The following is a 14,395-nucleotide window of genomic DNA, read 5'->3' as shown; positions in this document are numbered from 1 at the left end:
AGACGTGTGCAAGACATACAGACGCTCACCAGCAACAAACATCTCACACACACACGCGCGTCATACAGATGCTCTCCAACAACAAAGATCACACATGCACGCTAGACACACAGATACTCGCCAGCCACACAAATCACACACGCGCACATGCGAGACGTACACTCACCAGCCATGTGGATCACACACACACACACCCGCCCACACTTCTCCTGCCTGGTCCCATTTCCACTCGGGCTCCCCGGGTATGGGGCAGCCGCGTCAAGGAGAGCAAAGGCACAGACACATGAAAACGCCTTTCTCTACAACCTCGTGAGCTGGATTAAAGCTGATAAAACGATCTGAGGACACGAGTAGAAACACAGTACATACATTCCATGTTAAAGTAAGAGAAAAATCAAATGGCAGGTTTGAGAGACTAGCTGTTGTGCGGCAGCTAAAGACGCCTCAGACACACAGCATCACTGGGAATCTGCCCAGCTCAGGCAGTGCGCTCCAGGATCCACAGGGAAAGGCTGGAGGGAATGTCCATCCATGAGAACGGGGTTTAAGGAGCCCCTCACCCGCAGAGAGTAACGCACTCTGAACATGCCAATGAGAGGCAAGTATGCAAGGGAGGAGCCATCACGGGGTGAGGGGTTCCTATCTACATAACCCAGGAGGCCACCTGGGTATCAGTCATCGTAAGGGCATCTCACTGACGAAACCTGTGAAAAAGGGCGTTTACACAGCAGGGCTAACACCCCCGGCAAAGGGCAAATGCCACAGTTCACAGACAAGCCACTGACGTTATTTCAATGAGGGGAATTGAACAGGTATAATACAGAAGCTTGGTATCCAAAGACCCTGAGTCCAGGCCAGTCTGCACCCAAATCTCAGGCAGGAAGGAGCTGACCGCCTGCAGAAATCACCACCCACCTGAGGAACCCCAGGAGACTGTACAATTTTAAACACTTTACAAAGGGAATACAAATCAAAGTCCTGCTTGAATAAATATTCCGGCAGGCATTCTGCATGCTATACCCAAGATAGTGGCGATCAAGCTTTCATCCCAGAGACCGGTGACTTTTAGTCTTGGGTCTACAATGGCTTGTCAGCCGACAACAAAAACACAGAGTGTGTGATCTCGGCTGATGATTCAAGGCAGAGAGACGAGGAACCGTGAGTGAAGGAGAGGAGCTTCAGGGACAACATGGTGCCTGGTGGGCCAACAAGCCCCACGCGCCACCTGACCCAGTCCCTGAACGCCTGCCGCGCGGGGCCGCCAGCGGCCCTCTGCGCTTCGAGGGCAGCTCCATGACCTGCTTCTCTATCAGAGAACTAAAGCTGTGCAGCACTGCCCACCAGCAACGACACAGGTGACCCAGTGACGCGTGGAGAAGCCAAAGAGAGGTGCCCTCCGCGAGTGGGCCCCACGGCGCCGGCCCCAGGCGAGGACCCGCAGAGCAGCGTGAGGGCTGACTAGGGAGGGGTCTCGGCCAGGCACAGGGCATGGCAGGACCTCCTGTCACAGGCGCCAGGGGGGCTCACCAGCCCTGCTCCAGAGCACTGCACACCCCCTGCGGCATTCAGTCCTCCACAACAAAGCTGCAGACAAGGGCTGGGCCCCTGAGCCTGAGGCCATTCCTCTCCCAGTCTGCCTGGGACAGAACCACCCCCGGATCAAGGGGACTGACCAAAGGGCTGAGCAGTGCTTTGTGGCCCAGGGCCTGGCCCCAGGACACTGAGGGGAGGGCACAGGGTGTGTGGGGGTGCGGGCCGCGAGCAGGAGACCGCCTGGCAGCCCTCGCTAAAGCGGCTCCGATTAAGTCCCTTCTGCGGTGTTTGCTGTCCTAACAGTGGAGTCCTCCAGGTGAACGCAGCCCTGCACAGACCCCAGTGCCAAGGCGCGCTCCCGCCCAGGCGTCGCGCGGCTCCGTGCCTACCTAACACAGAGCAGGGCTTCTTTTTGCTTCTCCGCCTCCTCTTCCTCGCTGGCTTGATCCAAGGGCTGTCAGGCTTCCCCTTCCTCTTGAGGAACTTCTTCTTGACGCTGGACTCAGAACTCTGGGGAGTGGGGAGAGGGCAGAAAGGCAGAGCGTGGGCTCCGGGCGCAGGGGCTCCGGCTCCTTCCGTGTGGCCACCACTCACCCGCAAGACCCCACTCACTCCCAGACGGTCCCTTCCAGGTCACATTCGTAAAGATGCCCATGCTTATCCCTAAACACACTCCAAGCCGTTACTTGAGTTTCAGCACACACAAAAAAAATAAATGGGAGAGTTCTACCAGACACTAAAGAAGCTCAGTAAGCGAGTCAACTTTCAATCACATGCACCCATTCACCTTGCTCAAAGGAAAAGGAGCAAAGCTTCAATCTGCTTCAAGTCTACATCCAAGTTAGCCAGAACCCAGAGAACAAGAGGCTGTCACTGCTTATGACACGCCACGATTCCTGAGTGTCCGCATCTCACACCTCCATGCAGGCAGGGTCTAACTGCCTTGAGCCAGACAGACAGAAAGCCGGCCCATAGACCACGCTGCCAAGTCTGACACGAGGGTCTCGCAGCCTCGCTGGCCGTGGATGAGAAGACACTTAAGGGCCTACGCTCGCGAGACCCTCAGATACCGGGGCGGCTCAGCGCCTGCGCGAGAGCCGCCTTGGAGCCTGGGCCTGGAGCTGGGCCCCAGCGCCCTGTGCCTTCGCGCAGAGAAGGGAGGAGCGCGAGCTACACTGCACCAGGGCCAGGCCCCAGGGAGACACGCGCCTCGCCACAGCGCCGCCCTCGCGCCCTCCTCTCAGCCCCCACGTGGCCACCGTCTCCCTCTCAGAGACCTGCGCTGGCTGGACGGACACGGCCACGAGCTCACCGAGCTCCGCCGCCCGCCAGCCGAGCCTCCAACCCCGCCCTCGGCTCTGAGCCCCGCCCACCGGCCCCGAGGCCCCGCCCACTCTGCGCGCGGACCCGGGGATCAGCGCACGCCCCGCGCACGCCGGGGTTACCAGGTCGGACTCGTCCCCGTCCTCCTCCTCGTCCGCGGTGCCGGCCGACTCCTGCTCCTCTTCAGACTCGCCGTCCACCTAAGCGGCCACGCGGGGGCCCAAGAGAGAAGAGAAGCCAGTGACCCTCTGGGGGCAGGCACCCGGACCCCCGTGCTGAGGGGCTGCTGGGGGCGCCCGCGTTCCCGCTCCACACCAAGGGCCCACCTGGAGGGCGGCCCTGGCGTGGAGGAGGGCATCAACTGTACACAGATCAACGTGCGTGGCAGACAGCAATTAGAAAGGACCAGTGCACACAGCACAAACACAAAGTGTAAAACCGACCCGCCCCTGCCGAGGGCCCAGGCCGGCCCAGGCTGCAGTGAACACTCAGACCCCTTCCAGGTGGGCACGCGTGCCCAGCCTCCCAGCAGCAGCACCCAGCACACTTCTCTGAGTCACCTTCTTCTAACAAGAAGTGTGCTGCAGAATCCCTCCCGTCACAGAACAGAGGTGCCCGCGCTCACCGCCCCTACCTGCACAGTGACCCTGAAGCCCATGCGCACCCGTGCCCTCCTCTGCCCTGCACACATGTAGCTCCTCCAGGGGCTACAAACCTCCACAATCGCACAGGACAGCTAAGACCCCCCCCCTCCAGGGAAACAGCAGACACGGGCTCCCACCGCAGCCGGCGCTGGGGGTAGGGGGTGCCCACAGCCCCAAGCACCCCCAGCCCTGCCCCTCTGTTTCTCCCTCCGAGTCCGGGAGAGCACACCCCTGGACCTTATCTCCCCTGGGTCCCTGCTTTCTAGTAACTGTGGGAGCTACACACCCACAGGAGAGATCTCCTCTGTCTGCTAAACACGTTACCAACAGTTTCCTACCAAGTCTTAATGGGCTTTGCTTCTCCTCTTTCTTTTTATATAAAACTTCTGAGATTCCAACTGGACGAGTCAAACCTCTCCACTTCCCACTTCACGGCTTCTGGGTTCGTGTCTTACACCAGCAAGCCTTCATCTGAGATTAGAAGAAATGGTTTCCAAAGCTTTTTTCCCACAGTTGAGTATTTTGTGTTAACTCTTTTTTTTAACTTTTGGCTGCACTGCCCGGCATGTGGTGTCTTAGTTCCCAACCAAGGAGTGAACCCTCATCCCGACCCTGGAAGCAGAGCCTTAACTACTGGGCCACCAGGGAAGTCCCTGTGTGGACATTTTAAATCTTCTGGAATTTGCTTTCTTAAGTAACAACTTCTCTGATTTATACCTACCCTTGTACATAGTGGTCTGAGTGTGCTCAGAACCATGAGACCACCGCCCTGTGTGTCTGGAATGGAGCCCACGTCTCCTGTGCCCCGTGACCACCTGCTGCCAGTCATCCCGGTAACATTCACCGAGAAGCTCACGGCCTTCGCCCCCAGCTGGAAGCCCATCTGACAGCAAACTTCCGCACTGCGGATGGACGGCAAGGTGGGCGGCCGCCCCGCGTGGTGCCTGTCCAGCCCCACCGAGCCCCATCCTGCCAACCCTGCCCCTGTTCCCGCCATGACACCCCCACATCAGGTGGCCCCACCGAAGGTCCTGTGAGGATTCTGAGTTAAGGATAACATGGGGCAAGGGAAATTACACAAGGGAGCTCCTCCTTCAGACAAACTATGGGTCATTCCATGAACTTATGTTTCTTTAAACCTCTCTCAGCAAAGGTATCTAACTTCCCTTACAGGTCACAGACGTCTCTTGTTAAGTTTGCTGCTAGGTGCTCTGGCGGGGTTTCAGGATGACAGCTAACTCTGGGGGTGATACTGGCTCTGTGTTCCGAGTCCTCAGCTGCTGAGACGGCCCCAGGACCATCAGGGGAGCAGCAGCCCCTGCACACAGGCCTGGCTGCGCCGTCCTGACCTCCCCGGTCGTAAACGCCAGCCAGCATCCTGGGCATCCTGCTGACAGGCTGTCCGCATGTTCTCCGACTGGCAGGACCACCCACGCTCGGCTAACCGGCTACAGTGATGAGGATTATATTCTCAGCAAACTCTCTCCCTTGTCCTTTTAAATATTAATGCTCCCTCTGGCTTTCACCTCACAGCTTTGCGGCAAGAACGGCCAGCTCAGAGCATTCGTGTGAGGGGAGGTGGGGGCTACTGCTGCTGTTCAGTCACCAAGTCGTGTTTAACTCTTCGAGACCCCATGGACTGTAGCCCACCAGGCTCCTCTAGCCATGGGATTTCCCAGGCAAGAATACTGGAGTGGGCTGCCATTCCCTTCTCAGGGGGTCTTCCTGACCTGGGGGTCACACTGGCGTCTCCTGCGTCAGCATGTGGGTCCTTTCATCACTGAGCCGCCAGGGAGGCCCTGACAGTGGCTATCCGCATCTTCTCTTCACTCGTGTTTGTGATGGTTTAAAACTTCCACCAACACATACAACTTTCTCCTGGTATCTTTAGTCAGCTTTATTTAAATATCTTTAAATTTCACTGGATAGTTTTTTATTTTAAAAACAGCGAGCAATGGAACTACCCACTAAAATAGGCAGATTAACACCTTCTGAAACTCCTGCCACATGACTGTCAAGGGATGAGTAGGGGTCAGTGGACGAGAATGCACATGGCAGCCGCAGGGACGGGCTGAGGCCTGGGGACGGGCGGTGAGGGCAGCAGCGTGGCGGCGTCTGGGACACAGATCGATGGGCACCTGCGGGACCGCGGCAGGCAGAGGCCGCACGGGGCAGGGGCCCAGCCAGCAGGCCGGAGTGCGGGGGACAGCCGCACCCTCCCGCCCCATCCACCCAGTGCTAAGACCAGGGTGCCGAGCGTCAGTCACCAGTGAGGAGCAGGGGCAGCATGCTGGCCGCGTGCACAGAGGCTCCTTTCCTACAGATCGCTCTTTTAAGAAGACCAACAACCACACAGATGAACAGCTGAGTTCCCAGCAGGCATTTCACAAGAGAAGGCATCACGTGGCAAACGCTCCAGGACACCCACAACCTTCTCGGAGGCCAGGAAACGCGAGCCAGAACTGCAGCGTGGATGCGCTCGGCCCGAGGCACACGTGGGGCGCACAGCTCCCGGCAGACGCAAAGCACAGTGACAGCCAGGCTGGAGGGGGCAGCCCCACATCGCCCCCAGCGTCCCTCCTCCCCCAGAGACTCCTCAGAACAGCCAAGGGCTTGGGGACAGCTGGCCAGGAACACATGTGCAGCGAGGCTTCCACAGAGGAGAATGAGAAAGGCAAGCGAGTCCCAGAGCCATGACGGCCCTGGAGGGGCTCGGGGACCCCAGTAAGCCCCAGCCAGAGCCGTGACGGCCCTGGAAGGGCTCGGGGACCCCGGTAAGCCCCAGAGCCGTAATGACCCCGGAGGGGCTCAGGGACCCCGGTAAGCCGCAGCCAGAGCCGCGACGGCCCTGGAGGGGCTCGGGGACCCCAGTAAGCCCCAGCCAGAGCCGTGACGGCCCTGGAAGGGCTCGGGGACCCCAGTAAGCCCCAGCCAGAGCCGTGACGGCCCCGGAAGGGCTCGGGGACCCCGGTAAGCCCCAGAGCCGTAATGGCCCCAGAGGGGCTCAGGGACCCTGGTAAGCCCCAGCCAGAGCCGTGACGGCCCTGGAGGGGCTCGGGGATCCCAGGCCACCTTCAGATGCCGTCACACAACAACAGAAATGAACCAACAGCATGAGTGAAGCCCAGAGTCACAACTGAGCCGCCAGCTCCTCAGAAACAGGGGCCGCAACCCAGAGCAAGGCCGGAGCGGCCCCACCTGCAGGCTGGCCTGTACCCTGGCTCGTCCACGCAGCAGCCAGCCAGACCCCAGCACACAGCCTCCAGCTCCCTCCCACCCGGGACCCCCGCAGGTCCTGGGAAGGCCCCCACCCCGGCCCTCTGAGGCGTGGCTGTGACTGACAGACGGACACTGGACTCGGCGTTTAAGCACGCTCCGTCTCAGGCCCGGCCCGTGTGCCTCGCGTCTCCCCGTATCTGAAGAGCCGCACGTAAACCCACCGCAGTCTGTTTCCATCACTGACCTGTGTAGACCTGCTCCTACCAACTTACTGCATTTTCCACATTTCTTCTTGATTCTGCTTTTATTTGTCTTCCCGATTCTTCCGTTAGCTTGATACTCATTTGACTTTTTCCCCTTTGTATTAACGTCTAGACAGTGTTACTGAGTGTTAGATTCTTTCTGGAAGAGGAGAACTTCCATCAACACTGAGAATCCAGAGACAGACCCGGATTCGAGCGCTGCGTGCGTGTGACACAGGCGGTCTCGTCACCAGGGAAGCGGCGGCCGTCCGCGGCCTCTGCTGGCCCCAGAGCCCAGCCTTGCGGCCCGCAGAACCCGCCTCACGGGACGTGGCCCCCGGCCACGCGCCCGCCCACGCTTTTTACCACGAGTTCTATACGAGTCAAACAATTACACATAAAATATTAAGCCAAGGAAAAAACAAGAGCTAGCTTACATCAACTTATTCAAAATTGCCAAGGACAAAGGCCTGTATGTCGTAATTAGAATCCAGAACCCAGAAATCACGCAGAAGCAGCCTAGTGTCCCTGAGCTCTGGTACCACAGCCAAGGCTGACAGCAGAGTCCTTCGAGCCGTCGGTCAGCAATGCACTCACAGCACACTGCCCAGGCCACAGGCCAGCAGGGAGGGGCTCACAGAACAAATCCTGATGGCTGGTGACCGTGAGGGGCTGCCTGGCCCGCCTGGAACCAACACAGAGGTGCAGGGACACGCAGACGCAAATCCGCGCCTTCACACGCTGCAGCCAGCGCCCTGGTGCCGCCCAGGTCCCACCAACGGGGGCGATCATGCCGAGTGTCCCCGTGACAACAGGAAATGGCTCAGGGAAGGGGAGAAGGGGGCAGACAACACCTGCTGAAGGGCCCAGAGCGGCACACGGTGCCACGAGGAGGAGCCTGGGCACCCAGGGTCCGAACCCACTGCGGGCAGCGGCGAACGCAGGCCTGAGAGCACACCCTCCAAATACCATTCTAGGGGCCAGGAGGGGCTTCCCTGGAGGCTCAGCAGGCAGCGCTGAGGGCAGGCCTGAGAGCGCACCCTCCAAATACCGTTCTAGGGGCCAGGAGGGGCTTCCCTGGAGGCTCAGCTGGTAAAGAATCCGCCTGCAATGCGGGAGACCTGGGTTCAGTCCCTGGGTCGGGAAGATCCCCTGGAGAAGGGAAAGGCTACCCACTCCAGCATTCTGGCCTGGAGAATTCCATGGACTATGTCCATAGGGTCACAAACAGTCGGACACGATTGAGAGACTTTCTCTCTCTCTCTCTCACACACACACACACGGGCTAGGAAACTGCTTCCTCCTATGCTTCTACAGGAGAGGGGGAAAATAACAAATGATATCTTAAATGATTTTAAAATTTCCTTTAAATCTCTAGTGTTAGCATTCTCTACCAATTTATTTTTGAATAATTACACCTCAGGGGCTGGGACAACATTTAAAATTTTGCCCCCAAACCTCCTAGACAAGTAGAACTGGCATAAGGGGCTACGATGATTCTGAAATTTAAGAAACACTAAAAAAAGACAAGGGGCCATCCCCTTCTGCTCACTGACTCCACTAAGGCCTTTGACTGTCTGGATCACAAGAAACCGAAACATTCTTCAAGAGATGGGAACACCAGACCACCTGACCTGCCTCCTGAGAAACCTGTAGCAGGTCAAGAAGCAACAGTTAGAATGGGACATGGGACAACAGACTGGTTCAAAATTGGGAAAGGAGTGCATTAAGGCTATATATCATCATCCTGCTTATTTAAGTTATGTGCAGAGTACATCATGCTTGGCTAGATGACTCACAAACTAGAATCAAGAATGCTGGGAGAAATATCAACAACCTCAGATATGCAGATGATACCACTCAAATGGCAGAAAGCAAAGAGGATCTAAAGAGTCTCTTCATGAGGGTAAAAGAGGAGACTAAAAACACTGGCTTAAAACTAAGATCACGGCATCTGATCCCATCACTTCACAGAAAATAGATGGGGAAAAGTGGAAACAGTGGCAGACTTTATTGTCTTGAACTCCCAAATCACTGTGGATGGTGAATGCAGCCATGAAATTAAAAGACGCTTACTCCTTGGAAGAAAAACTATAACAAATATAGACTGAGTATTAAAAAGCAGAGATATCACTTTGCTGACCAAGGTCCATAAAGTCAAAGGTATGGTTTTTCCTGTAGTCATGTATGGATGTGAGCGTTGGACCATAAAGACGGCTGAGCGCTGAAGAATTGATGCTTTTGAACTGTGGTGCTGGAGAAGACTCTTGAGAGTCCCTTGGACTGCAAGGAGATCAGTCAGTCCTAAAGGAAATCAATCCCAAATATGCATTGGAACGACTGATGCTGAAGCTAAAGCTCCAGTACTTTGGCCACCTGATGCGAAGAGCCGACACACGGGAAAAGACCCTGATGCTGGGGAATTCTGAGGGCAACACGAGAAGTGGGCGACAGAGGATGAGATGGCACCGTCGACTCCACAGACATGAATGTGAACAAACTCGGGGAGACAGTGGAGGACAGAAGAGCCTGGCTTGCAGCAGTCCATGAGGTTGCACAGAACCGGATACGACTGAGTGTCTGAACAATAAGAAACTCCCGAACTCCAGAGGCTGGAAGAAAATCCTTTTCACACATCAAAATCTATACCCACGGGGCTACTGCAAAGTGCAAAAGGCTAATCAACAAAATCATACACTTCCAAAAAGTCACTGCTGCAAGAAACTCACCACATCATCTCTGCCCACCCTTAGTTCAGAGTAACTCGTCAGATATGGCGTCTGTTTCACGCAAAGATGGCCCAGGGTTTCCTCAGACGGATCTGACACACGGCGGTGACGGGAAAACCACGGCTCTGCATCTGGCTGACTGTCAGCCATGGCTGCTGCTCCTCCTCCAATTCATCCGTCCCCCAGCTAGAAGGCCCGAACACCAAGAGCCGCTCTGCCCAGGTCTGCTCCCGCTGCCCCTGTGGGGACCCTCACACCGCCCCAGACGGTGCACCGCCAGGACCACCACACGGCACACCCGAGCTTGTCAAGCACTCCCGCACACTTAACCGCCCCACAGGCCTTCACAGCTGGGCACTCGCCCCTCCGGGAGAACGGAGTCCTGGCCTGCAGGAAGACCGCACCCGGGGCAGGAGCCCAGGACACCAAGCCAAGGCCAAGGGCAGGCTACACAGGCACTGGGTCAGCATAGCTGGCAGAGCAGCTCTTTACGACGCTGTTCCCGTTACTCCAGTGCCTAGAGACAAGACGTTTACTCCAGGGAGCACTGCCCAGAAAGACAAGCACTGCTCTGATGAAAACAGACGGTCCAAAGACCCAAGAGAGACGAAACCCAAGAACCGCAGCCAGAAGCCAGCAGGGCTTTCTTAGGGCCCAAAAGTACAGACGTCCTCCAGCCCCTCACCCGGGACTGAGGTCAGGTGTACATGCCACCCACCTTCTGGCTGCGGTCAGGTGCCAACACGCCATCCTTGGAGGCCCTGCCATCCTCAGTGGGGAACGCAGCTGCTGGCGGGCCGCCCTGGTCCTCATCCTCGTCCAGCTCCTCCGAGTCATCCTCCTCTGAGTCCAGATCCAGGCTCTCACCGTTCACGTGGAGGGAGCCATCACTCAGATCCTTCTCACCCTGGAAGAGGGCAGACGCAGCATCGGGACCCCCTGACTCCTCCCAGTGGGCATGGCAGGGGCCGCCCTGGAGCAGAGCAGAGAGGCGTAGGGCCCCCCACAGCCGGGCACACCCCTTACCTTGGAACCCCCCGTGGAATGAGTTATGCTCTTAAACATCTCAATCACCGTCCTCTGCTTTAACACTTTGGTCTTTTTCTTAGGAACCAGGCTATAGGTTCCCATTCTTCGCTTTTTCTTCCGAGATACTGCAGCTGCTAAAACAAAAGGCAAGCAAGCTAAAAAGAAAAAAAAGTCAAAAGGGGACAAGAGAAGAAAAGAAATGCCATTCAAATGTTTTTAAAGGCAGGCTGATCACCACAGCACCAACAGCACCCACAAGTGTCGTAAGTTGCACAGAGAAAGCAGAAAACCCACCATGGACCATGCAATCTGTTCACAAGGAAACACCAAGCTGTGCAGAGGGCACACGCGAGCTGGCAGTGCCGGACAGGCTGTGGTCACCAGGACCCTCCGTCCTCGGCCAGAACCCCACGACTGCTCAGCACCCTGGCCCTGCACACGAGGGCAGGCGGGCGGTCTGGGAGCAGGGATTCCAGGCAAGTGCAGTGGTTGCGGGACCAAGCCGGGGCAGGGAGGGCTTGTGGCCACTGACGCTGTTCTGGGCAAGGCAGCCCCAGGTTCCCTGCTTTGGAATGAGGGTTCCTACGATGTTTTCTTTTGTAAGAAGTTTCAAGAATTGTTTTCTAAAAAAATCTGAAAACCATTGCTTTCACATGGAGGAACTCCTCCAAAGGACTGAGAGAAATGCCTTATGTTTAAGTTCTATGAAACACGGGAAGGGGACACTGGAGAAACAGACGGCTGTGCACATGGGCGCCAGGACACGAGAGCCATCGGCATGTGGGCCTGCAGGGGAGCACGCAGAGATACGATGCCACCCACACGCGGGACGGGCACAGGCGAGCCCCAAGCAGGCCTCCCGGCGATCTTGGGAGGCAGGCGGGTTGTGCACTTCGTGCAAATCTGGAGTTTGCCCAGCCTGTGCTGAGGCTGAATGGCACGCACAGGCCCTCCAGGGTTCGCACCACCGTGACTCAAAGTGGGAACAAGAAGGGATGACGTGAAATCGTGAGTGTCCCGAGACAAGTCTAACACGGACAGGAGGCGGCACAGAGGAAGGAGGGGAGGCGGCACAGAGGAAGGAGGGGAGGCGGGTTTGAAGGACCAGGTGGACAGAGGCCGCGCGCTCCCAGGCCACACAGGTGCCGTCACAATCAGCCAGGGCCACGCGGCAGAAAGGCCACGGGAAGAGCAGGGGAGACCTGCGCCCCCCGAGGAGCAGGGCCACAGGCTGCGGGAGGGTCTGGGCACCAGGACACATTCGCAATCCCAAGCCTGTGGGGCCCCATCTTCAGCCTGCAGAGAAGGCAGGAAGGACTCCCGTGGGAAACCACTACAGTCTAAGTGTTTCAGCTTAGAGAACTTGTCCTGAACAGATGAGGAAATGACAGAGATCAAACGAAAACAATCTGAACTTGTCCCACCCCTACCGCTCTCCCCCTCCCCCGCAGCACCAATGGGCTTGCAGGATCATACTTCCCTGACCAGGGATTGAACCCGCGCCCTCAGCAGTGAAACCATCAAATCCTACCCACTGGACCACGAGGAAGTTCCCGATCTTAACTTTTCAACAGAAGCACCAGCTCCTGACATTGTCGCCGAGCCCTACACACACACGGGGGCCGTTTCACAGAGAGCTGCCAGTCTGTCTGGCTGAGACTCTATTATTATTTAACAATAGTACCAAGGAGTGGTGGGAAGACAGACTGACCCTGTTTTCTAACCAACCACTGCATTTCAACAAACAGAACATGAGCTCCCTGGAGACAAGGCTGGGCCCAGGACCAGGAAGGACAACACATGACAGGTCCACCTGGAGAAGGCAGGGAGTCCTCAGAAGCGAGGGGCTCATGTTGGAGGACTCAGGAGCCAGCCTAAAAGGCAGACCCGGGACAACGCAGGCATAACGGTGATGGACGGGAGACACACAGGACGGCCCACGAGCTCAGACAGAGGCACAGCTGGAGAGGGAAGCGCTTCACTGCAGCAGAAGCGCCAAGTGAAGGCGGGAGGGGACGACGGAGGGGAAGCCACCCTGGCGGTCAGTCCCGGCGGATGTCCCCAGACACCCACGCTGCCAAGCGGGAGGAGCGGACCACACAGTCCTTTAGGCCCCACCTCCCTAGACACACAGGACAGTGACCTGGGGGTCCCCAGCCCCCGGGGGACACAGCGAGGACATGGGCCTCGGGGGCGGTCCAGAAGACAGCTGAGACCCCAGGGGCGCTCCAGACTGACCACACGCTCCAGGGGACAGCAGGAAACGCCTGGCCAGAAGCACCTCCCAGGCGACACGTGAGAGGGCGCCACGCGTGGCAAGCACACACCCAGGGGCCCAGGTCTGCAACCGCCAAGACGGGCAGAGGCGAGTGCCCCTCGCTGGGTGACTGCGCCCGTGGTGGAAGGGGGGGTCCTCCACAGAGACTCGGGTCTGAAATCAAACTCCTGACAGGCAACAAGAGAACGCCCCCATCCCGCACCAGGGGCCTCTCGCAGTCTTGAGTCCCCCCTCGCCCGCGAACCCAGGGCCTGGCGGAGAGCCCATCTGTCCCGAGAAATCCAGACTTCCTAGGGAGCGGGCTCCACAGCTCTCCCCCCACAGCCCCCCAGGAGCCACCCCCTCTCCAGAAAGGCCCGCCGGGGACCTGGCGTGCCCCCCTCCGACGCAGGAGGGGCCGTCCCACGCGCCAGGCCCCGGCACTCAGCCCCTGAACTGACCGCCACCCCAGACCTAGAGCGCCCACCCCACCGAACCACGGCCGCAGACCATCAGACTGAAAGCGACCTTCGTCTGGGAGCTGGAGGCCAGCAGAGGCAGTGACACGGGCGGGGCGAGGGCGGAGCCGGCGGACACCCTGGAGCACGGCGGGCCCCTTTTACCTGTCTGGGCCTTCGCGGTGGCCACGTAGCATTGGTTCTGAGGTAGCGACTGGTGAAGGGACGGGAAGGGGGGTGAAAGCTGCTGGCGTGCGAACTCCGAGGCGCCCCTGCTCAGCTCCTCCTTCGGCTCCTCGTGGTCGCGGGCGTCCCGGCCTTCCCTGGGGTCCTTACTCGCCGCGTGCTTCAAAACAGAGACAGCCGACAATGACACACAGGCGGCCCTGACTCACAACCGACAGACACGCAACCGACAAGACACACAGGCGGCCCCAACACTCAGCCGACACTGACTCACAACCGGCAGACGCACCGGCGGCACAGAACCAGCTGCCCCGTCCCCCAGCCCCGAGGACGGGCGGGCCGAGGAGGAGCGCGGTGGCGGCGCGGGGGAGAGCAGGGTCTGCGCCTCGAGGGGAAGCGGCAGGGAGCTGGCCAGCCTGTGGCTCGGGTGCCGCGTGTGACTCGCGAGAGACACCCAGGAAGCTCTGAGGAAGCGCCTTCCACTCGGGGCACCCCCAGCGGGTTTCACACCACGGCATCACCACGCCACGTCTTTAAGATTCTTTTGCTGAGTTTTACCCACTTGCTCGGTGTCCTGGCCTCAGCCTTCCCGGGCGACGAGGTCAACGCCGGCACTGACCGGCAGCCCCACCTTCGCTCCAGACGCCACTCACGCGCCCCCACCGCACGCTCCCCGAGTCGCCAACAGCCTTCGGAGGCGCGCCCTCGGCCCGGCGCGGCTGCACCGCACGCACCTGCACACGCAGCAGGCGCTCTCCCTCAACATACAGGGCTG

General features: G+C 58.5%; 1 protein-coding gene across 11 annotated transcripts in view; it reads right to left on the bottom strand.

Moving 5' to 3' along the window:
• Nucleotides 1-14,395, bottom strand: part of EHMT1 (euchromatic histone lysine methyltransferase 1) — a 111,989-nt gene that overhangs the window by 38,984 nt on the left and 58,610 nt on the right. For 9 of the 11 annotated variants that reach the window (XM_055541710.1, XM_055541717.1, XM_055541716.1 and 6 more), the window contains 5 exons: nt 13,600-13,780; nt 10,717-10,874; nt 10,409-10,597; nt 2,979-3,056; nt 1,923-2,043 (listed from right to left, as the gene is read on the bottom strand). In XM_055541710.1, the coding sequence (XP_055397685.1) occupies nt 1,923-2,043; nt 2,979-3,056; nt 10,409-10,597; nt 10,717-10,874; nt 13,600-13,780 (727 nt within the window). The remainder of the gene's footprint in view (nt 1-1,922; nt 2,044-2,978; nt 3,057-10,408; nt 10,598-10,716; nt 10,875-13,599; nt 13,781-14,395) is intronic. The other 2 variants (XM_055541711.1, XM_055541712.1) reach the window with 2 other exon arrangements.

The sequence above is a fragment of the Bubalus kerabau genome, chromosome 11, assembly GCF_029407905.1.
Source record: "Bubalus kerabau isolate K-KA32 ecotype Philippines breed swamp buffalo chromosome 11, PCC_UOA_SB_1v2, whole genome shotgun sequence".
Taxonomy (NCBI): Eukaryota; Metazoa; Chordata; class Mammalia; order Artiodactyla; family Bovidae; genus Bubalus; species Bubalus kerabau.
This window is presented reverse-complemented; position numbering and strand designations above follow the sequence as displayed.